This window comes from Chiloscyllium plagiosum, unplaced genomic scaffold (assembly GCF_037043375.1).
Source record: "Chiloscyllium plagiosum isolate Xiang-an unplaced genomic scaffold, Cpla_swu_hap1 HiC_scaffold_32, whole genome shotgun sequence".
NCBI lineage: Eukaryota > Metazoa > Chordata > Chondrichthyes > Orectolobiformes > Hemiscylliidae > Chiloscyllium > Chiloscyllium plagiosum.
The window spans coordinates 18,854,535-18,878,984 of NW_028270170.1; the positions used below are offsets into that span (position 1 = coordinate 18,854,535).

Consider the following 24,450-nt stretch of genomic DNA (forward strand, 5'->3'; position numbering starts at 1 on the left):
AAGGAGATACGAGAATTCTTCCCTGTGAAAACTTGCATGACTTTAGCTTCCTTAAGACACCTAACATATAATGCCAAACCACCGATTTTGAGTAGATTAAATTGGAGGCATGGACGATATATCATTATTGCATCTTGTTGATGTTTCACTTTTTATTGTTCCACAAATCCATCACAGTCTTGAATTAACTGGTAGCAAATAAGTAATAGCTAAAACAAATAACTTCTGAGGAAGGGTCACTGGATCCGAAACGTTAACTCTGATTTTTCTTCGCAGATGTTGCCAGACCTCCTGAGCTTTTCCAGCAACTTCTGTTTTTGCAAGTAACAACTACTGATGTTTGTTTACCTAGTATTTGAAGCTTTCTCTCTCCTATCTTAACACTGCAGCCACTCAAGGTATAACTGTCTGTGCTGTTTTATTTTCTTTTCGTTTAGAAAATGTAGTAACTTGGTGTGCTTATCAATATTCTTGTAGGTGCTGTCAAAAAATGTAGATCAAAGCAAGGAAAATTGGCGATTCCCTCCGGTTTGGTTCACACGTTACATGGAAACAGTAAGTATAGGCGTTTCTGTTGTTCAGGTGGGATTAAAAGGCATAATTTGAAAAGTCTTATTTATGATGTTAAGTCTCAGTGGCTAAGAGCACACGTTGGATAGAGGTTGGGCTGTAATTTTGCAACACTGATTGTATTAATGTCTGTGTGAGACTGTGTTGCTAAAATGTCTTCAGTTTCTGTCCTTCTAATTCTAAAGCAGGATATTACAGCTGCAGTGAAGGGAATGCATGTCTAAGTACTCTAACCTGATGTTTCCAAACCACTGCAATTTTTACAGTGGGTAACTAGTATGAGGATGACACAATCTTGTATTTCTGAATCTCCCTTTCATTACTTTGTATCAGACTTGTCTTTTTTTTGATGTTGTAGGGATGGCATGTTCTTGCCATTGAAAGGACAGTTCATGCCATATTTGATTTTGATGATAAAACCTGAGTGACATGCTATCAAAACCTTGAAGATATTGCCATAAAATTATAAATTTATAAAATTATAAATGTTGCTGACAAACATCAATAACAGAACATTCATTGCTTCCTGTGATGGGAACTCAATGAGTAGCATCACTTGATAGTTAATTTCTTGGTGTTGTTAAATCCAACTGAATTATGCCTACAGTTTTAAGATGAAAATAGGTGTTTCCTTCCATTATTGTAGAAGAGGGAACTTGCATTTGCATGCACCTTTCTTGACTTCAGCACATCATAAAGAAATTCAAAGAAATCGAAGGATAAACAAGTAACAGAGATTAATGATCAGATAATCAGATCTATTTTGCTTATACTAACTGTAGAATAAATATTGGCTAGAATACTTGAAAAATCCCTAAATTTCTTTGAATACTTAGATTTTAAAAAAAATTAAATTCATTAAGTAGTATAGGAAAGGCCTCTCTTTCAGGTGAGACATCAAACATAGTTATAAAGTGTTGAGCCAGAATACATTGCTAAAAGTCTCCGAGTCTTGAATCCGTGACCTTGGCTATCAAGGCCAAGGCCTATTAGTGAAAACCTCGAGGTGACAGTTCCTACTGGTACTTTCATTATGTGTAATTCAAATTCATTCCTATATGACAGATTAAACCAAATGGATTTGAAAGCTTTGCTTCATTTGTTTGACATAATAAGACTCCATTTGCTTGGAACAAAAATGCTAATTCTATTTAGGAGAGCTCCAATAATTTAAGTCAATTTTGCTCATTGTGATCATTACAACAGCATGCTGTTACACTGGACAGTTATATGAATAACATAAGTACAGGTAACTGAAAGCAAATTACGCAAAAGCTTTTGGAACCAGACACTGATAGAAAATTCTGTGAATTTTCAGTGAATGATCTCTATTCACATAACCTGATGTTTCTTTACTATGGATTGTTGGTTTACACAATACTGTAATTGGATAGGCCAAGAGATGAAATGGAAGATGATAGTATAACCTCAGTATTTCTGTGTAGACTTGGCATTCAACCAGATACCTTCCCAGTCTGGTCTGAGGCCTACTCGAGACAGAGATTACTTAGTTTATCAAGGGTAATTACTAGCAAAATGGTGCTGGGGCATTGCACTTATCATCTGTTCCTGGACTGGATTATGGGAAGGCATGGGTAATGAACTATTGAGTGAACGTTACTGCATGATGCCTGTACACCTGACAACTAGTAAGGACAGGATCGACTGCCTTGTGATGCCCTGGCAGTTTAAGTGATGACTAATATTTTCAATCTACATTGAGGTATTAAGAATGTCTCCTTCGTTGGGGTTTTGGAGATTTACCAAAAGGTATAGAACGAGACTCCAACTTGATTCATAAAACAGGGTGTGGAATTAGAATTTAACTAAAAGAACAGAATAGATATTTCCACTATTCGAACTCAAAAACTGGAAGGGCAGATATTTGTTAGTTCGTAGAGACATGAAGGTCAGTTCTGCTGTTGATCAGTGCCTGAAAGGAAACTGTGTTGATTCTGTCCAAACACATTTACATGGGTTCCAAATTGGCTGTCATTCCCGATAATAGACATTTCACCCTAAGTTTGTCTGGCTAGATTCAAGGCAGGTTTATCAAAGGACCTCTGAATTTGTCATTTGTAACATCTGAGGATCAGTTTCATATTGAACTGGTGTTCTGGAAATGTACACAATATTCAAATCCCAGCATTTAATCCTATCTGAATTGAATGAAGTTATCCTATTTATGGTGTTGGTTGATCATGATGAACCTTGAAAACCATTTTAATGGTATTATGAAATATGAAATATTATAGCTCTGCTTACTCGTTGCTATTTTTATATAATTGCACCAAAAAAGAGTTAGTGTGAAACAAAGTAGTGGATTCGTAATCTGAAAAACAAAGTGCTGCAAATACTCAGCAGGTCAGGCAGGATATTGCTTTTTTTAATATAGCAAATTATATACTTGCCACTTTTCATAGATCTATTATTGACAGACTAAGTATAGATATATATGCCCAAATCTGGTTACCCAAATCTAGAACTTTTATGTTTCGTCTTTTATCATTTTAAGCAGGTTGTGGAAGAGTTGGGGAAGAGTGGAAGAGTTCTTAAATCTAATGTATAAGAAGTAAATTACTACCAGCAGTGACCATTACCTAGGCTGAAACAAAAACAGAAGTCGCTGGGAAAGCTGAGCAGATCTGGCAGGATCTGTGAAAAGAAAGCAGCTTTAATGTTTTGGGTCCAGTGACCCTTCTTCAGAACTGAGATTTCTCTTCACAGACATTGCCAGACCTGCTGAGCTCCCCAGTAACTTCTGTTTTTGTTTCTATTTACCAGCATCTGCAGTTCTTTTGTTTTCATTATCTAAGATGGTTTGGAATCATATTATTTCATTTTCCTGCATCCTCTGTTCACTGTATTTAGACATTCTTTGTAATTCCAATTAAAGCTTGCTGGGTTTTTTTGCCCACTCTGAAAAAGGCAAGGCGTTGGGACGAAGAGTGATGAATTTGAGAGTGCACCTGTATTCTCACAAATTAAATCTTTTTGTTCTGTCCCGCAAAATGGATTGGGAATATGAAATACCTTTAATTGCTCAATTTTACCTAAATTTATGTTTTCTTTGGTGTTTTGTTTAAAGGCAAACTGCTAAGCTTATTTCAATTCTGTTTAGTTATATGCAGATGGAGAGCATTGGGGTTTCACTTAAGCACATTATAAAGAGACACTGAGTGAAACTGTGGTGTGATTGAATAAGGTGTGTGCTTGTCACGTTTCACTCTGTAAATCTATGCAAGAGTTGAGGCTCCTTCACTGGCTCACCTTTCCTGAATAGAACATAAGCTTTTGATACACAGTACTACCAAAGTGCGCCCTGAGGGTAGAATTCATTTGCTTACCCATCATTATTCACAGAAAATCATGGGCAAAACAGCCATGAATTGCCAGCCGTATGTGAGATCCTCCTGGTAGCCATGGGCTCATTGGGATACTGCAATGTGTTTATAGCTACATTTTAATCTCTGTATCTTTGCGATTTAGAGCTTTGATTGTGTACATTCTCATTTCAGTTCAAAGAAAAGCTTGTGAATGAAACAGTTGACCGAATCTGTTGCGACTTCTTTGAGAAGGTGACCATTCAACAGCAGGTGCATGACCCATTCAGTACCTCAGCTGTATGTACTGTTCAGGTTCCAGAAACCTGCACTACACAGATTGGTTACCATGATTGGCTAATGGCTTGTAGCAATTGCCTGACTCGAATTATTGGAATACGCTATCAGTGCAGGTAATGTAAAGTGTAAAATATTTTCTCATTTTAAAATTTGCTTTAGGGGATTCCAAATGAATGAGAAATCAGTGGCATGTGAAATAGGTGCCTAATATGCTATCACCTGTTCTGGGCTGCCACCCAAGATTAATTTTGCTTCCAAAGTATCTGGTTCTGTTGCCTTCTCCAAATTTCTGTAGCTCAATGTAAATCTTTTGAATTTGAGGTCAAAAGTCCTTAATTTTGCTTTGTGAGTGCTTACATTTTACATTCAAATAGATCACCCTCAATATTGAAATTCAGCAATGTAAACTGAATTATATAGTTGAAATTTCTTTTATATCATTTGGCAGCCAGACTTTGAACAGCGTGGATAAATGTTGGAAGTTTATGTGCCTTGTTTGTAAATCTGTTGCTCTGCTGTGCAGATAACTTTGCAACTAAATTTTACTTGTGTTAGGGTACCGTAAACCTGTAACAGCCGTATAATGTTCAGAGTTCTTCATATACACTGCCATTGCAGTTATTTTGTAAAAATAATCTTAACTTTGGCACAGAAACAAAGCACATTGGAGAAGAGAATCTTGCTGCACTTTTCTCAGAGTCACTTGGCTTCATACCTGATTTAAATATCAAGGGCTGAGTTTTTGTTGTCTGAAAAAGAAGGATAAGGGAGTAGGTATCTGGAAAATGCTGAAAGAATGTGGGGCTGATTGCCAAATAAGGGATTTCTTATACTCTGTCATTTTACCAGCAGTTGGTGGGCCTTCAGTCATACTGGGCAGATGGCCTGGTAAATCCTGGCATTGATTTGGGTTAGGGGAGCCTTTTTATTGGTCACTTGGTAGAAATATCCTCTCCTATGACATCACTGGTCCTGCCCTCAACAGCTGCACACCTCTTGCCAAGACCTGTCTGCCTGGTTCTGGTGACCGTCCAGTGATCTCACTTGTTGCAAGGACATTGACCATTGCTGCATCTCTTGGCTGGCTGCAGTCCTGCCAGCGATCAATGTCTTTTTGGGCCGACAGGGACTGAAGAGCTCCAGCCCTCCAATTAGATTAAAGAGCTTGAAATGCGACACACAGCTGGGCATACAATCCAACAGGTTGTTTCCAGCTCATTTTTGAGGCTACTGGTGCTCCGATGACAAAGTGTGTTCCCAAGTTTCTTGTGATTTTTGGTCTTGCATTTTCACAAAACCTGTGGAGTGTGTTTCTTAAGTAAGCTGATTTTATCTCTTGACAAAATATGGCATGTGCATAGTGGCTATGTATCTTTTTTTTTGGATCGTTTAAATGCAACTCGAATTATATATAGTTGAAATGCAAAGTGAAAGCTGTGTGCGGTTAGATCATGGTTATTGACTCCTGAGATGATTCTTGGCCCAAATGGTAGTTCACTGTTTCCATCAGTGAAAGACCAAAGGCATTTCTTATTCTTACTAACAATAACATAATTGCCCTAAATTGTACCTAAGAGAATGCAGAACTGAAATATAATTTCACAGAAAAATCCTGTACAAAATATCTCAACTAAATGTATGTGAAAACCTTAGCATAATCTTTGACTTTTCTTTTCCTCTGTGTTGAACAGTCTGAGACTTTGGATTTGTTTGTAGTTCCCATTTGCAAATATAGAAACATACTTTCTGTTTTTGGTTAGCATTCAGGTTGCTTGAACCTTTTCTACTGTTCTTGACACTTACTGTAAAGAGATCACAATGTTGGAAATAAGTGTCATGCATGTGTTTTCTATTCTGTGCGCTTCCACAGGTTATTTGTAAATGCTTGTTATTAAGAGATATATTTTCACAAAATCAATAACTAAGAACATAAGTTGGACTTGCAACTTTTTACTGGAATGGGTTCTCATTATTCAGTGCAATCTTTTGTTGTTAGAAAACTAATCATTACGTATATTGAATATAAGTGTGCATAATTGTAAAATAATTAATGCAATTTAAATCTTATTTTCATAGCATTTGCCCCACATACACCATTTGTGAGTCCTGTGAAGCTGGTAACTATAGACATGATCCTAACCACCCTTTGCTGAAGCTAAGAAAACCTTCAACGTCTTTGCCTGAGCTTACACCGGCGCAATTTATTGGAAGTGCTATGTCTGGTACAGCAGAACAAACAAGGTAATGTCAATTCTGCATATGTTGGCATTCTAGAATTTTCTTTCTAGGATTCTACCTGGTGTGAAGAAATACAAAGTACTACAAAATGGGTTATTTTTTTATTTGAATAATGCAGATTATATAGCAATAAGTTTTGAGGTATTCAAACTTAGAAAAGAATGGAATGGAATGGAGAGGTCGGAAGGGTGTTTCCAACAGTTAAGCAATTGAGAAAGTTGGACGATGGGTAACAAATTAAAAACAACTTTATAACAGCAAGTGAAAGAAACTAAAATAGAACTGAGACTCTGTGAAATATCACTTGCATTGTGCAGTGGGTGGGGAAAAAAATGATCAGACTGTAAAGTTTAGATTGAGTGGAGTTTAAGGGATGTAAAAGTAAGGCCACCAAATGTAATGCTGGTAGTTGATTTATGAGCTGTAAATTCTGATGTGTCTTAGTTATTTTGAATGGCCATGTTTTTGAGTTGTAACTTTAATGTGCTAACATGCATTTGCATTTGCAGTTGTTGAAGTAACAGTATTTCTCAGTTAATTAGGCCTTTGCTATATTTGTCATGTTGGAGTCCAGCACTTTTCTCGTTTTGAGCGGAGTGCTGCCCATGATGATTTGCTATCCATTATTCAGGAGTGTATAATATGTATATAACATTATTTCTGAAAGGAACCTCTAACAAATGTGACGTTTTTGCAATGTGCTTCTATATTGACTTTCTGATCAACTTGTAAATCTGAACCTTGAGCTTTGTTGGGGTAAAGTTTGTTCTTTAAGTGTCAGCTACATCTTGTCTTTGAGTCAGAAGATTATAGGATGACATCCCATTCCAGAACTTGAGCGTGAAGATCTTTGTTCTCCTCACTATAGAGTGAATCCTCCACTGTCCAAAATGCTGTCCTTCATATAAGATGTCGAGCTAATGTGTTCTCTACCTGGATATGAAGGAACTCTTGGCATTATTTTGAAGTGATTTATCCCTCAAAAATCATCTCTAAAACCGATTATCTGGTTGCTATAACATTGCAGTTTGTGGGAGGTGGTTGTGTGCCAGCTGGCTTTTGGGTTAATTATAAAATAGCAATTATACATCATTGGGTGTGAAGTGCTGTGGAGTGATTAATGATTGTGAAAGGCACTGACATAAATGCAGTTCTCTCTGCTTTTTGTTTCCTTTGGGCTAGTTGCATTGTCAAGCATGCTGTATCTTTCTATTATGCACTATTTCAAGACAATATTAGGAAGATTGCTTTCTTTATGTTTTAGAAAGGAAAATTTGGTGTAAATTCTGAATTGTGCAATTTCAACTTTTCTTAGGCTGCAGAGACAAATCGATAAAACCTTTTGGAAAGCGGAAAAACAAAGACTACGAACTGAAAAGAGGCAACGCAAAGCAGAGTTTAAGGAGATTAAAAAGCAGTTAAAATTGCAGAAGAAACATTTGCAATGGAATGGTGTGCATCTTGGTGAGCACTTGAATCAGCCAACACAAGAACCTAAAAGAGTTCAGCGCGTTTCAGCAGTGTAAGTAGAGGATCATTAACTGTTGGAGAACCATTGCAGCATTTTCTGCAGCAAGCATAGAAGTCATGAAACCCTTCTTTAATGTTTGAACAAATGCAGTACCTTGTATCTTTCAGAAATCCGAAATAGTCGTATAGAATGCAGCGTAATTTATTAACAATACGTCAGTGATAATAGGTCTGTATAAGTTGTTTATCTGATATACCCAATTGATAATCTGTGAACAGACATCAAACTCCATCACCTGTCACTGCAAAATAACCCATAGGATCCAGGAGCAGGAGTAGGCCACCTGGCCCTTCGAATCCGCACCGCCATTCAGTAACATCGTGGCTGATCTTTTTATGGCCTCAGCTCCACTTAACCTACCCTCTCACCATAACCCTTAATTCCTTTACTGTTCAAAAAATTATCTATTTTAGCTTTAAAGAAGCTCAATGTGGAAGCCTCAACTACTTCACTGGGAATACAATTCCACATATTCTCAACACTCTGGATGAAGAAGTGTTCAATTTGGTCCTAAATCTGCTCCCCCTAATTTTGAGGCTATGCCCTTTTGTCCTAGTTTCATCTGCTAGTGGAAACATCCTCTCTACCTCTATCTTATCCCTTCATAATTTTATATGTTTCTGTAAGACCTCCCCTCTAATAACATTGACTTTCCAGGGCCAGAGGCAGAAGTGAGTTCTGTGGATTGCAGTCTGAGAAATTTAACTTATTTTTATTGGTACTGGTCTCTCATTAGTGTGCACTCAAATAGATTTTTTTTTTGAAAGCTAGTATTTAAATTTGACAATTTTAGGGGATACATAATGACTGAAGTTGAAGGCTGTATGTTTACAAGTGAGTTGTGCGTTAACACAAAATTGGCAACAGAAATAAAAAAAATACATTCACAGAAAATTTGGCTTCTAGTGTGTTTTGGAGGTATGTGGGACGGGAATCCATTCTAAATCCTGATAACCTAGATAGCCAGTGGAGAGTCATCATTTTCATACTGGATCATTCACATTTGGGTAGCCTGTTAAGTCTGTCTGGTAAACATTGACGTTTTCAGATCATTTGATTCATGAATTAAAGTCAGTATGGTCCATTGAGTTCAAGCTGCCTCTCTGAAGAATAATTTAGTCAATCACGTTCCCCACCTCATTCCTATGGACATGTATCAATTCTCCACACAACCAAATGTTTTAAATCATAGAGTCATAGAGATGTACAGCATGGAACCAGACCCTTTTGAGGAAAACAACTCCATATCCTTAACCATGGAACTTTTCACTAAATCTACTTTGCACCATTTCATGAATTTTCCCTTGGATTTAACTGTTAAGTTGTTGTCAACACAAAGTAGTCTTGCTTTATTCTCTTTGTTTTTACTAGTATTTTTATTTCATTTTGCAGGCCTGTTATTTTAACATTAGGTGCTGAATTTGTGGACGAGAACTTTCCAGATGGTACTCTTCTTCAGCCAGGAATCAAATTTATCAAACACTGGAGAATGAAGAACACAGGCAATGCTAATTGGACATCTGCTACAAAAGTAAATTGCTTTTTTGTTATATTACAATTTAGAAAATATTTCTTCATGTCTGGTTTGATAGCTAACTGATAAGTGGTTATAATCAAACTTGAATTTTGCGGCTGTAAATGGATAACCTCCTATTTGAATATGACAGTTGGCAACATTTTTAATAGCCTGTCACATCAATGCATTCTAAATGTTTTTTTCATGTGTAGGATCATTATATATCATGCACATCTGCTCTCTTTTTCTTATTGAGTCATGTACTGTCTGGTCTTAATTGAATCAGTGCAGGAAGGTGAAGAACAACAGGCCAAACACAGTGATTTCCCAATGCCAGTGTTTCAATGGTGTTGTGTCAAGATAATGAATTACTCTTGAAGCCAGATAAATCTGGAGGAATGGGGTGTATTGTTGTGTGTGTGTTTCTTTGTCTGCTCTGACCAAACTGGAAATTTAAAATTTTGTTATTCCATTTTGGTAATCAAATTTAAAGAATTAAAAAAGTTGGGATCTAAAAATAAGTCAGTTGAATTGGCTAGGAAATTGCAGGAATGCAATCAAATTCTTTAGAATTAAATTGAAGACTGCCTGTACTAAACAAAACAAAGAAAGTAAAAACCGCTGCTCTGGGACCTAGCAATTAGTTGAAAATAAATTGGAAGAGGCACATTATTTGTGTTGAGTCGGGTATATTATGATTTGCTGTGGGTTCAGGGCTTTATTTTTAATCAACAAGAGAGTACATATCCTTGATGCACATGAATAAGAGAAGCAAGAGGATGATTTAAATGTAATTGGGTTCAGTGAAAGAAAAGCTTTTTGAATTGTGCTACTTTCCCCGAAAGGCAAATTGCAGTGAGTTAAAAGAACAGTTCGGAAGGAAGATTTGGTAACGCTAGATCCAGAATACAAAGCGTTTCTACGAATGGAAAGGGTATAGTGTATTCTATTACAGGCAAAAATTAATGGAATGGTGGTAGGATTTGTATAAATAATTTGAAAGATGAGATCTGTTTTTGTCAATGAAATATACTGTACAGTCTTGGAGAGAGGCAAGACAAATGCAAATTTGTCCAAGAACATTACAAAACACAAATTAGAAATTATAGGAAGTAGTATGGGGGAAGGTTTTTATTTTGAAATGAAGGCAATAAGAAGCTTTGTTATTATGGTCATCTAAATATATGTTCAGTAACAATAGAAGAAGTGACTCCTGAGCTTGTTTTGCATAGATCCCTATTTGTTGTTCATTTAGTGGAAGTTAGTGTTGAAATAAGTGGTAGTAATGAAAACGTTCCGAGTTCCTGAACTGAATGTCTTGGATCTAGATAAACATTTTCACTCTTATTGATCAATGTTGTCAGCAGTTAAGTTACAAAGTCTTGACCAGTTGCCAAATGGTTTGTGAGAAGGGAGAACATAAGAACTAGGAATGTTAGTAAGTACTTCAGTACCTTGAGCATGCTCCACTATTCAGTTTGATGATGGCTGATCTCACGTTCGCCTCAACCCGATTTTACTGCCCACTCTCTATAGAACCCCTTCCCAATTAAAGATCTGTCTATATCTTCCTTAAATTTATTTGGTGTCCTAGCTGCTGCCATACTCTGGAGTAATGAATTCCACAGATTCATGTCCCTTGGGCACTGTCCCATAGGGCGGCAAGGTGGCTCAGTGGTTAGCACTGCAGCCTCACAGCTCCAGGGACCCAGGTTCAATTCCAGCCTTGGGCGACTGTCTGTGTGGCGTTTGCACATTCTCCCCATGTCTGCGTGGGTTTCCTCCGGGTGCTTCGGTTTCCTCCCACAGTCCAAAAATGTGCAGGCCAAGTGAATTGGCAATGCTAAATTGCCCGTAGCATTAGGTGCATTAGTTAGAGGGAATGGGTCTGGGTGGGTTACTCTTCAGAGGGTCGGTGAGGGCTTGTTGGGCTGAAGGGCCTGTTTCCACACTGTAGGGGAATCTAATCTAATCTTTTAGAGAAGGGCTTCCTTCTCATTTCTGTTATAAATCTGCTACACTTTGTCTTCAAACTCACCCCTCATTCTAGATTGTCTCATAAGGGGTAACAATCAACTAGGTAAAAACAATGACTGCAGATGCTGGAAACCAGATTCTGGATCAGTGGTGCTGGAAGAGCACAGCAGTTCAGGCAGCATCCGAGCAGCAGTAAAATCGACGTTTCGGGCAAAAGCCCTTCATCAGGAATAAAGCTTTATTCCTGATAAAGGGCTTTTGCCCAAAACGTCGATTTTACTGCTCCTTGGATGCTGCCTGAACTGCTGTGCTCTTCCAACACCACTAATCCATAAAGGGTAACAGCTGCTCTACATCTACTTTGTCAATTCCCTTTAACATCTTTGTATATGGACAGATTTTGTTTAAATAAAGCCAGATTTAGTTTACTCTCGTGCTTAATACATTAAAATTCATTTCATTTATACTTTTCATATTTTGACAGCTTCAGTTCATGTGGGGCAATCTCATCCTGGCTTCTCCTGCTAAAAAGGAAGTTTCTGTTCCATTCCTACAACCAGGAGACATTGGTGTTGTGTCAGTGGAATTTGTTGCACCCACCTTTGAAGGCACTTATACTTCACATTGGCGCTTAACTCATAAAGGCGAGCAATTTGGGCCCAGAGTATGGTGCAGCATTATTATTGACTCGCCATTGCACACTGAAGCTGTAGATGGAAATGAAACCTCCCTTTTTAGCTCTATCAAGACTAGATCTCCTGACCATAGAGTAAGTTGATTGACTTCAAATATTTTTCTCAATGTAAATTGTTTCTTTGGGGTAAAATTTTGTATTGTATGTTCAGGTGACCAAACTGCATAAAAACACCGTTTGCCCTTTTTCACACATTGCACATTGCAATGCAAATAAAACATACACATTTGCCAGGTTGCTTCACTTAGTTATGACACATTCAAGTGAACGCAATAGCAACATAATTTTGTTAATACTTTCTCATTGCTGTGAAGAAATGTGGCCATCTTTGAATATGTTCTTGTAAGTTAAATATCTGAACTCCGTTTTATACCTGATTACGCTAAAGCCAAATGAAGTGAGAGCCTGCGGTTTATTTCCTGTTCCTTTTCATTGTCTAGCAGAGAGACAGTTGACTCTGTGCAGTTTAGGTTTGCACAGATGCTTCATGTGGATGAGCATTTTGCTGATAGCCATGCAGTTTTTAGACACTGAACTCTCTTCACCAACTCATTTTAACCAAAAAAATGGATAGTTACCAACATCATGCAGATGTTCTGTTGTCATTTTGACTGAGGTCCACTTACTTGGGGGAGTTGTAAAATTATTTGAGTACATGAGGATGCAGTAATTGACTTAATCGTAGAATAATACAGTTGGAGTTTTCTTCTTTAGATTCAAGCTCCTTTGGCTGCGGGTAATGAAGAGCAGCACGTTGCTCCTGATCCTGAAGAAGTGGAATGTGCAGGCACAGCAACTACACAAGTAATCACTGATAAATCCATGTTTTGGAGAGCTGAGAATTCTGAGCTTTAGGGAGATATGTGCTTATCATTGGGCATTTCAATCTTTTTCCTTAAAAAGAATGTTGCTTTCTTTTTTTTCCTTTCTGATTTTCTACGTTGTTGTTAATGTTTAAAAACATGGATCTTCAATTTTGTCTCTTTTTTTTCTCAATGGATCAAGGTCAGGCATGTGAAGATACTTAAGGACCAGCATTGTCTGTCATATCCCACCCACCCACCCTAACCCTTGGCTCATGCAAGTTAAATTGGGAAAAAAAAACAAAATGAAATTGCTGGAAACATTCAGCAGGTTTAGCAGCATCTGTGGAGTGAGGTCAGAGTTAATATTTCGGGTCCAATGAATCATCTTCAGAACAGATTAAATTGCCCCAAATGAACTAGTGTCCAGCAGTTTGAGGCTGATGCAACTGATCATAGAGTTTGATTGTTAGGATCTTATTTACCATCTCAGATAGCTATGCATGAGCCATATTAGCTGTAGTAAAGATTTGAAACTAAAACTATTTTCTTCTTTCAAATTGGTTCTCATCTTTATCCTTGCCAGTGCTAGCTCGCCATCCTAATCTGGCATGACTTCCTGGTGGAGATGGAAGAATATGCATTCTAATTAACTTGAGTTGAGAAATTTGTCTGAAGCCAAGGCTCATCTCTCTGGTGAATATTAGTCTTGTCCCATTAAAGAATCCCATTCATGTCATCTAGATCATTGAGTATCAACAGGCCATTATTGCTTGTAGACATCACAGCTTAGACCAAAGCTGTTGATCTGCACAATCAACATGCACACTTTGCTATCCCTGTTACTGCTGTAATCAAGACTGACTGATAAGGTAATTCTGTATAGGCAAGGGATCAAAGTAGTTGGCTTTGTGGCTTGTGTACGAGTCCTATCCATTGGCAGGTGGGACTAGATTGGGTTGGGATATCTGGTCGGCGTGGACAGGTTGGACCGAAGGGTCTGTTTCCATGCTGTACATCTCTATGATTCTCTGACTCTATGATCGACTTTGTTGTTTAATTTAGTTCATTAGTTTTAGCCTTTGGACTCATTTGTTCCTTTTTAACTTTCTGTAACTGTCCATTTTAATATTTTTTCATTCATGTAATATGTAAAGGTTTAACTGACTGCTGTTGTAGAGTGTCCACTATTGCCTTTAATAGTTCCAAAGAATTAGCAAAAGCTTAAATGGAACAGGGGAGGGGGGTGGAAATGTGGAAACAGGTTTCGAACATTTCAGTTGATCAGTTCGAATTTGATAGTGCTTTGACCAACATGGATAAAAGCTATAATTACCTTCTTTCTAGAAGCAGGCCTCCTTGAATATAGAAACTGAGAAACAACCAACTGTGCCTGATCTTGAAGCAACAGAGTCAGCAAAAACAGCAGGCATAGCATTGGGCAAACTTCAGCGAAAAGACCAGAATAGAGATCTGTACACGATGGTGCCATCTATAGACCTTCTGACTGCTCAGGTATATAGCATATGCTGCAATTCCTGAACTACACTGAATAAGTATTTTTTTTGTTTGTAGAAATACATTTATTGACATGATTTGCACATTATGAACTGATGCAGTGGATAAATGCAGCTCCTAAAACAGCACAACTTGTTTTCACCCATATGATTGGAATAGTGTCTGAATTCTAATGTTGAGAACACATTTTGAGGATGGCTGCAGTAAGGCATCATTGTCTGCTTGTTTGCTTAATATTACAGGACTTGCTTTCATTTGAACTGTTGGATATAAATATTGTGCAAGAAATGGAGCACGTACCAAACAACACCCCAGTTGGTAAGATTTAAGTTACTTGAATAGTCTAAAGCGTTGGTGCAGCTTTAACAAGCCTTGTTATTTAACTTCTATTTTGATAGAAAATCTGAGTCATTTAATTCACTTTTTTGCATTTTAGTCTTAAGATGTAAATCAAGCTTATTGTTAAAAGCATTAGTTAAGAATGTAAGATTATCATTACAGGAGTGGCAAGAAGTGTGGAGCTGGAAAAGCACAGCAGGTCAGACAGCATCCGAGGAGCAGGATGTTTTGGGCATAAGCCCTTCATCAGAAATGCCTTCTTCATTAAGCCTTTCATCATTACAGCAGTGCCTTACAGAACAGCCTGTGACTGCTGTGATGGTATAGGTCTTTGACCAATTACTAATTTTCCGTCCGTGATTATTAAAAGCTCGACTACAAACTCATGCTCCTTATTTCAGACTTGGATTGAGCTAGTAACTACCCCTCGATCATTGTGTGTGACTTGAAACTTGATTCAAATTGAGAAAACCTTTAGTATTTTGACTGGAATTGTATTGGTGTAGTCTACTGAAAACATTCTCTGTGGTGTAACAGAGTAAGCAAGCTAATGTCATCCTCTAATTAAATTAACCTAATACAATATAACTTCACTACAATATGTCTGGTATGAAGAAATGCATATTCAATTACAATGAGAGATATAAATTTGTTTCTGTTTTCCATTCAGATTATTCAGATTATATGGAAGAGAAGTGATTCAAAATTAAGATTGGACCCAAAGAATTTTGAAAAATTGATGACCATTTGTACAATTTAAATTGGCAAATGGGCCAGCTGCTTTCTGTATTTTAATCCATATTCCTGTCAATTGTTAATGGGCTTCAATTTTATCATATTAGAGTTTGTGAAACAAAGCTATGAAGTTTTTTTTAAGGGTTGTAAATAGAATAATGAAGAGTTGGATAAGATTTGCTTAGTCACAGTAGAGACTAGAAGGTTTTTCCAACATTATAAATTGTACTTTCATTTAAATGTCAGGATTTTGTTACTGCCGATAATGTCCTTGTCTCTTTTTTTACTTTGTGCATTTATTCCATAGTTGATTATCGTTTGGGATTTGGAGATCGTCTGTACTTATGGCAGGATAATGACAATATGTATTATGGCAATTAGCAGTGTGACTGGAGAGATGTTACTGCAGGACTGTGTGCAGTAAAGCACTGGATAATCATCAATTTGCGCATAGTATAATGTTTCAGTTATTTTTCATGTCTTTTACGCTAAATTTAGATTTGTTCACAAAGTAATCAAAATTGAATAAAGTCAATATGTGCCTTTATTCTCTCTGTAATATAACAGGTTATGGTAATTCTGCATAATAAGTTATGGTTCTTCCAGGTATTTTATAATGACCAAAATAGGGACATCAATTTGTAAACTTGGATTAAATGGTAACAAATCAAGACAATCACACCAGTGCAGGTTAACCAGTCAGTCTGCCCAGAGGACTGTTTCCTTGTTGGAAACCTAAATTTACTATAGAATAGAATAGAATTGAAAATCTTAACTGCACTTGGAGTGCTGTGAGCAGTTTTCACCTCCAAAATACAAAAGTGAAACAGGGGTACAAACACACAAAAGAGGAACCCATTGGGCTCATTGAGCCTGCTGTCTCCATTCATCATGATCATAGCTGATTCTCTAACTTAGTGCAATACATTTTCTTCCCCCCGCCATCCCCCATAACCCCATACTGCTCAACATCTTCTATCTTCTAGAAATCTACTTATGTATTCAGTGACTTCCTTAAATATATTCATTGACTGGACCTCCACGGTCTTCAATGGTAGAAAATTCCACAAGTTTCCCACCTCTTAAGAAATTTTCCTCCTCTCTGCCTGAAGTAGCCTACCATGTAATCTGAGACCCCTTGATCTGGACACTTGTTTTTGTCCTCTCACTCTCCCTTTCCCTCTATCACTTCCACCCCACCTCCAAATCTTGCCACATCTGCCATGAGAAAGAAAGTCCCTGCATCCAGTCTGTCTGTCCTCATCAGAATTTCATTGGGAATCTCTCTCATTCTTTCAGACTCCAGTGAATACAGGCTAAGTCAATCCAACCTCTTATGACAAACCCGTCCCCCCAGGATGTTCACTTTCAATAATGCCAAAATTACTTGTGGTGGAAATGTAAAAGTAGATTTGTAAGGTTGGGAACTCTGATTACAACTATCAGAAAAATACTGAACAGGCTCAGGCCTGGAAAAGAAGCCTGCTTGAGGTTGTTTAAAATTTTGAATGTTTTACGAGGAACCTCGATTATCAGAAGGACACGGACGGGGAGTATTTTGTTCGGTTAATCAAATGCTGGATAACATAGTTTAGCCAAGCATTGGGACCTTGCAATCTTACTGGATAATCTGATATTCGGATAATTGAATGCTGGATAATCGAGGTTCCTCTAATTGCAAAATCATGAAGAACATGTCCTTGTGGGTATATCAAAAACAAGGACTTGTAAATATCGGTTAATACATCAAAACAGGAGCTTGGGAAAAATCATCTTACCCAAATTGTGTGGCTTGGACATGAAACTTGCTACCATATGGTACAGTTGAGGAAAGCTGCACAAATGCATTTTAAGGGGAAGCTTGTTTGGATTGATAGGTGAAGAGACAGGAATAAACAGTTATTATCGAAAGGCATAATTAAGTGGCTCATGTGAAGCATAAATATTGGCATAAATCAGTTAGGCCAAGTCTCTTGTTTCTGTGCCATAATTAAGCAGCTATCTAGTTATGTAACTACCATTTCTAAGCTTATGTATCACTTCACTTATTTAATTGTTGATCTATAAAAGTGCTCATTGAACATTCCTTTTTAAAGTTTTTTTTCTTAAACTTGTATCTTTTTACATGTAATTTTTAAGTTTAAAATTGTGTTTTTGTTTCCAAGACATGACTCCATGTATGTCACCTTTGCCACATGATGGCCCACTGATGGAGAGGCCAGGCTTAGGTCAGATTGAAGAGGAAAGTGAAGCGATTTTCAAGTCACGGTTTGGTGAGAAATTTTTTTTATTTAGATACTGTGGACTTGGAATTAACAACTTGGTTTGCAATAGTTGTTATTCAAAACATTTGTAATCTGAACAACATCATCTTTGATGTTAAATTCGCCTTGCGTTGGATTCTCTACCTTTTTGGATTTGAACTGTGTAGTTATACTGCATTTAGTGGTGAAGTGGAATCCCAAGTTCCATGTAAAACTTTTGCTAATGTTTCACATTAAGTTGGTAGAATTTACACTGGCAGACTTTAAAATTATCCTTCCTTTTGAACTTATTTTATCTTTCATTGGATTTTTTAATTGTTGCTTTCCCATGAATTTCTGGACTTAAGTCTATCATAAGTCTATCATTCTTCTCTCTTCAGGGGATGGCATCTAATGTATCAGGTTTTTCATTTTTAATCTCTTCACTGCAGTGCCAAAGGAAGTTAAAAATCACACAACACCAGGTTATAGTCCAACAGGTTTATTTGGAAGTACAAGCTTTCGGAGCGCTATTCCTTAATCAGCTAGCTAGCTCCATAAGCTTGCACTTCCAAATAAACCTGTTGGACTAGAACCTGGTATTGTGTGATTTTTAACTTTGTCCACCCCAGTCCAATGCTGGCACCTCCACATCGTGCCAAGGGAAGTTTGAATTAAATAAAATGGACAAAATTTAAATAGGATATTTTTAGGAAGATTTTACTCCAAGATTATTGTGGTGGCAGTCGTGACAACTGCTAACTTCAACTTTGCGAGATCTCACACAATTCCAGAAATAGCAATTGTTGATGTAATAGTTATGCAAGGATATGACCAGCCCCAAACCCTACCAGTCAGAAGATGGAATTCAATGGAATAACAAGAAGACAACAGCTTCTACTCTTGCCCTGTTATCCCTTCAAGTAACCTTGATAAACTGTTTTGTAATATTTACTGAGTGAGGTGTAACTGGGTTTTTAATGGTGTACAAAACTCATGATTATTGCTCAATGCCCTCACTGAAAAAAAATTTTCTCCATTATGAAAAATTCAATTTCTTTTAACACGGTTTATCTTTATTTGAGCTTCTATTTTAATCCAATCATAACTCATTTATTTTACTATCAGAAATCGTAAGTTACAAGTGTTTCTGTGGGTGGAGCTTTTCCCTCCCTAGGTAATGATGGAAAGGTTGAGAATATACAGTGCGAATGAAAAACATCTGAATTTTGATGACAAAGTTTGACAGTTTCCCTCTTCAGGATTAAATGCTGGCTTCAGAATCTTTCCAGTGAGCAGTGTTACCTTTTTATTATGTGCATTTAAATTTCATTTAGTCCAACTCATTTATATTATCACTTCTAATTCCCCTCTCCTTGCCTGAGAAACTAAATGGCACGAATTCCCAAATGGTACCTGGCAACTGCAGTTGGCTGAATGCTTGTACCTGTCATCATCCAACTGTGTATGCAGCATAACATCCCTGCACTCTCTTTTGACCTTTGTCATGGTACTGGCAAGCCACCAGCCTCACCATATCATAATAGTTGCTTTTGAACCATATCTCTCAATGCTTCAACACTTGGAAGCTCAGGGACATGCAAACATTGCATGCTTTTGACAGAGAGCACATCATCTCATGCACCAACACAGCTTGAATCTTAAGGATTTTAGCTTGCTTTCTTATTCACTCACTTTATGCTTACTTGGAGATTGCCATCTGTGGCTTGGAGAAAGTGAGGACTGCAAATGCTGGCTTGCATTGCTTTTTAGTGCAGAGGGATACGAAGACAGCTTGCCACAGTGGGGAGCATTGAACAGTCAAATGGGTGACCAGTTTACCAACTACCTCTGAACAAACCTGTCTGATTTTCCTGTGCATTTTGAAAAAGTCATTAATGGTAGTGTCTATGGAATCATCATCTAACTGGGACAGAGCAAATTTCTGATCTCTGACAGTTCTCTGAATGACAAAGACCTGGGGTGTTTCTTCCACAGTCACCCGAGGAGACATGTCACCAGATTGTGGTTCCAAGTATATTCTAGGTTGAGAATCCACCAAGTTGAAAGTCTTTGAGGAGGGTGCAGGTGAACTCCTTGCTACAGCATCCCCTGAGTGGCATCTTTCATGGGTGGAGGTTCTCTGAGTGCTACCAGTGCTGGCAAAAGAATTAGTTCTATTAGAAAGATTGAAGCTTTGTGCGGATTTAGGAATGAGTTAGCAGTGGAGTTAATAGGACAGCAGGGTAGAACAGCATATTGAAGCTTAGTGAGTTGGTTTTTGATATGGAGGTCATCCTCTTTCCACATGAGCAGCCATGTTTTGCTCTGGTCATAAAGTGGAAGGCTAACTTACCTTCTTGGGCCATTTCCTCAATGATAATAGTCGAGCACCACAATGTGAAGGGCAGTTGCTAGCTTGCAGCATCTGAAGTGGTGCTAGGCTTTAAGTATGCCACTACTGGTATGGATGTCCTGACAGTAGTGATCACTTCTGTCTCTCTTGCCACGTGAATCCATGGCTAGGGTACCAAACAGCTGTTGGTGAGGTGAAGAATGGAAGATTGTCAAGGTGGACTGGGTGCCATAAATATCACTTGGCAAACACTGTCTGAAAATGGGAAAATTTTGCCTGGAGCTTTTAACTTCCTGATTTGCTGTTTGTATTTTAAATTATGATTCCTGGTAATGTAATGTACAAAGCATAACAAAAGTCTTTGGACTTATGGGCATTTTGACAGCTTATCTTTATTTTTTTTTTCAAAGCTGCAACTAATCAGAGAATTGAAACACCATTCTCTTTTAAAAGTGTCATATATATTGTGTATTTGAATTCAGTAATTCTGCTCATTTGTGGATCAGCACCAGAAAAAAATTAGTACCATTCAAATTGTTCAGTTTTTTAAAACAATTATTAATGGCCTTCATGATAAGGAGCTTATCTCTTACTGGTCTACCTCTTCTGCACATTCAGAGATTGATTCTTATTGCCTACAGGATAGCTAATCATGAGCAAATAAATGCACCTTTTGAATCCCAAAGATGGGTTGAAGATAAACTGAATAAATGATATTGCGGTGGTCAATACTTGAATAAATATCTTGGTTGAACATTGGGTTATCACTTAAGTGGTTTGAAAACTACTATTTACAGTTGTATAAAGGATGCTTTCTTATTATTTGTTTTGAAGTATACACTTTTATATATGTAAATTAGAAGTTGCACTTCTGAATATTCTGCCTCACTTAATCCTGCAATTTCTACAAGATAGGTATCAAGAAATCAACCTAGTTTTAAATTTGGTCATTTGCATCATTTTTTATGCTTGTTTCCTTACAGATGTGACATTGATGGAGAAGCCAACAGATCATCCTCATTTAGAAGAAGGCGAGGAAGACATCAGTGGAACTCAGTTTGTCTGTGAGACAGTTATTCGTTCTCTAGCTTTAGATGAGGCACCTGATTTGCTGCCACGCCGCAGGGGTAAACCTGACAGTAAGCATTTGTCGGGGGTTAAAAATACTAAACAATATTGACTTCAGTGCCACATTAGCATTGTGAATTTGTGTGGAAACTTTGAACATTTGTGGAGGGTTGAATGTAGGATTTATAATATCCCCTCAGTGGATAAGTCATCTTTTATGTGTTTCATGATGATAAATAGTTCAATTTGTTGCTAGGAAATGGGTGTGTTTGACAGTACTATTATTTCTCAGATGGAGAATTGTTAAGGTGAAAAATTATTTCTTGTTTAGTGTTCTGTTCTAGATTGCTCCCTTGTTTTCCAGTGGAGTTGTTTGATTGACGCTACTTATTTGCTTTGGAACAAAATAGTTTCTCTAAAGTAAACATCTTGAAATAGTTATACTGGAGATCAGACTTTAAAAACATCTGATCATTTCTATAAACTGTACACTGAAGATCATGTAGGGCCTTTTTGATGTTGTGGTATTGCTACCATGTTGGCATACTTGCAGTAAATTTTACAGTCTTACTAAATGAGTAATAGATTTATACTTCCACAGTAATCTTTGTTCCATACAAAATTGTCTTAACTATAATTAATCATTTTGTGATTCGTGATACACGATTGCATTTAAAATATCAATGAATGAATGATGTTTTTAGTTGTTACAGAGGATGTATGTTATTCAGTTTTTAAGAATTATGAGAATTACTTTTAAAGTAAATTTTAGAGAAAAAGGGAGAAGTAAAACAAATGAAATGTGCTTGAGTAGTTGTAGAAGTTCTAGAATTTTACTTTCATGTTACATGTGCAGTCCTCAAAATTTTTTAACATCAATGATTTAAAAAAAACAGCAAATTGGAGTGAGTAGCATCATCCCTTTCCGATTTTGTTAATTGTTCTGGTGATAAAGGCAAATTAAAAGGGAGATAAGTGCATTTTAATCATTCATAGACTGTCTTTCCCTCTCCCCAAGTATAGGCAAAAGTTATCCATTAGTCTTTCAGCCAGTTTTTTTTTTTCATTTTTACCAGGCTCCTCCCAAGATCTGCAAGAAACCTGTTGCTCTGTTGGCATCAAAGAAGGAAAACCTGGTGGGATCGTTCTGACCACAGAAGAACAGGTGTTGCCAGAGAAAGGTAATAGAACTTTGGAACAAGAGTCGCCCTTCTATCCATAAGAACTTGATCTGCCACTGTTCAACAAAGTCATGGCTGTCAGTCACTTAAAATGAATATTCACTTGTGGCATCTGGTTTCATAGGTTAGACCAGCATTTATTTCCCATCCCAGTTGCCCTAGTGAAGTGGTGGTGGGCTGCCTTCTTGAAACACTATAGTTTTGAGGATATGGACTCACCCATAGTGCTCATTGGAAGGGAGTTCTACGAGTTTCAGTCATGACATTGAAAGAACACTGATAAGGCTCCAAGTCAAGATAATATATGGCTTGAAGAAAAATTTTCAAGGTTATATTTGTGTTGATCCTATGCATTTGTTGCCTTTGTGTTTCAGGTCGGTAGAGGTCAAGGGTTGCAGTTGTTATGGGTATGTTCGCTGAGGTGGGAAATTGGTTTGTAGGCATTTTGTCCGCTCTCTAGATGACATCTTCAGTGCTGTGGAGCCTCCTGTGAAGTGTTACTGTCCTGTGTCATTTGGAATTTATTTGGGTTGGTTCCTGCTGCTTCTGGTTGCTAGTTTCGGTTGTTCGTTGCAGTGGTTGGTATATTGAGTCTAGGTCTACATGTTTATTGATGGAGTCTGTGGATGAGTGCCATGCTTCCAGAAATTATCTGGCTGTCCTCTGTTTGGCTTGTCCCATTATTGTTGTGTTGTCCAATCGAATTTGTGGTCCTTGTTGTCTCTTTGTATAGCTACTTGGGACAGTTGGTTGTGATGTTTAGTGGCTAGTAGATGTTCAGGAATGCAGGGCACTAGTTGTCTGCTTGTTTGTCCTATTTAGCCGCTGCATGGGATCTTGTACACCACATTTGTCCTGCACGTGGTGGGTATTGGGCCTTTTGTTCTGATGAGTTGTTGTCTGAGCGTGGCTGTCAGTTTATGTGCTGTCATGAATCCGAGTGGTTAGAGAAGTCTGGCTGTCAGTTCCGAGATATGTTTTATATAAGGTAGAGTGGTTAGTGTGATGGGTCATGGCATGTCCTCATTACGTTGTTTGTCTGCCAGGCATCTGCGGTTAAAGTTGCAGGGATATCCGTTCTTGGCAAAAACTTTGGAGCGGTGTTCTTCTTCCTCTCTTCGCGGATTGGGAGTGCTACCGTGTTCTGTTGCCCTTTTGAACAGGGTCCAAATGCAGCTTCTCTTGTATGCGTTTGACAACCTGAATAGGATAGACAGGCAGACCACGTGCGATCCGAATTCATTAACATCCACTAGCCACTAAACGCCACGACCAACTGTCCCTACTGTAGCCAAATAGAGGACAGCCAGAGAATTTCTAGAAGCATGGTGCTCATCCACGGACTCCATGAATAAACACATTGACCTGGACCCAACATACCGACCACTGCAACGAACAACCGGGAGCAGCGGGAACAAAACCAAACAAATTCCAACCGACACAGGACAGCAGTGCTTCACAGGAGGTTCCACGGCACTGAGATGTCACCTAGATGTCAACAGCTGCAGACCAATTTTCCATCTCTACGAACATATCCACTACAACTGCAACCGGCTATGAAACTTTGCACTAAACCTTGAAAACCTACAGACGAGGGATGCTAAGTCAAGGATTTGCAAAGTGCTGTTGAAAGAACCTTGCTGGGTTAGTGCACCTTGAGATGGTGCACACTGCTATTGCTTTGGGGAAGGAACTAAATACTGGAAATGATGAACGGAGTGCAAATCAACTGGATTGCTTTATCCTTGATGGTGTTGAGTTTTTCAGGTGTTATTGGAGCCACACCATCCTGACAAATGGAGTGCATTCCGAGACATTCCCTATAGACGTTGGGAGGATAGGAGACTAGTTACTCTCTACAGAATTATTCTTTCCTAACCTTCCATTTTGGTATTTATATAAGATGCTAGACAATCTTTAGATTTACAATTATCAGTTGACCCAGATGTTCAGAAATGCTGTTTCAGTTTTTTCCATTACTGATAGTGCCTAGCAACACAATTTCTGACATGTGGTACGCTGCTTTTGCTTATTTTGAAATGATTTGTATTGTCTTTC

The 24,450-nt window shown here is 37.9% G+C and overlaps 1 protein-coding gene across 4 annotated transcripts in view; it reads left to right on the top strand.

The window, feature by feature from the left end:
• nbr1a (NBR1 autophagy cargo receptor a) overlaps nt 1-24,450 on the top strand; it is a 74,211-nt gene that overhangs the window by 29,006 nt on the left and 20,755 nt on the right. For 2 of the 4 annotated variants that reach the window (XM_043675022.2, XM_043675026.2), the window contains exons 6-17: nt 478-555; nt 4,089-4,306; nt 6,270-6,434; nt 7,747-7,953; nt 9,355-9,493; nt 11,940-12,224; nt 12,864-12,953; nt 14,300-14,467; nt 14,713-14,788; nt 17,710-17,817; nt 21,127-21,282; nt 22,288-22,392. In XM_043675022.2, the coding sequence (XP_043530957.2) occupies nt 478-555; nt 4,089-4,306; nt 6,270-6,434; nt 7,747-7,953; nt 9,355-9,493; nt 11,940-12,224; nt 12,864-12,953; nt 14,300-14,467; nt 14,713-14,788; nt 17,710-17,817; nt 21,127-21,282; nt 22,288-22,392 (1,795 nt within the window). The remainder of the gene's footprint in view (nt 1-477; nt 556-4,088; nt 4,307-6,269; nt 6,435-7,746; nt 7,954-9,354; nt 9,494-11,939; nt 12,225-12,863; nt 12,954-14,299; nt 14,468-14,712; nt 14,789-17,709; nt 17,818-21,126; nt 21,283-22,287; nt 22,393-24,450) is intronic. The other 2 variants (XM_087977845.1, XM_043675024.2) reach the window with 2 other exon arrangements.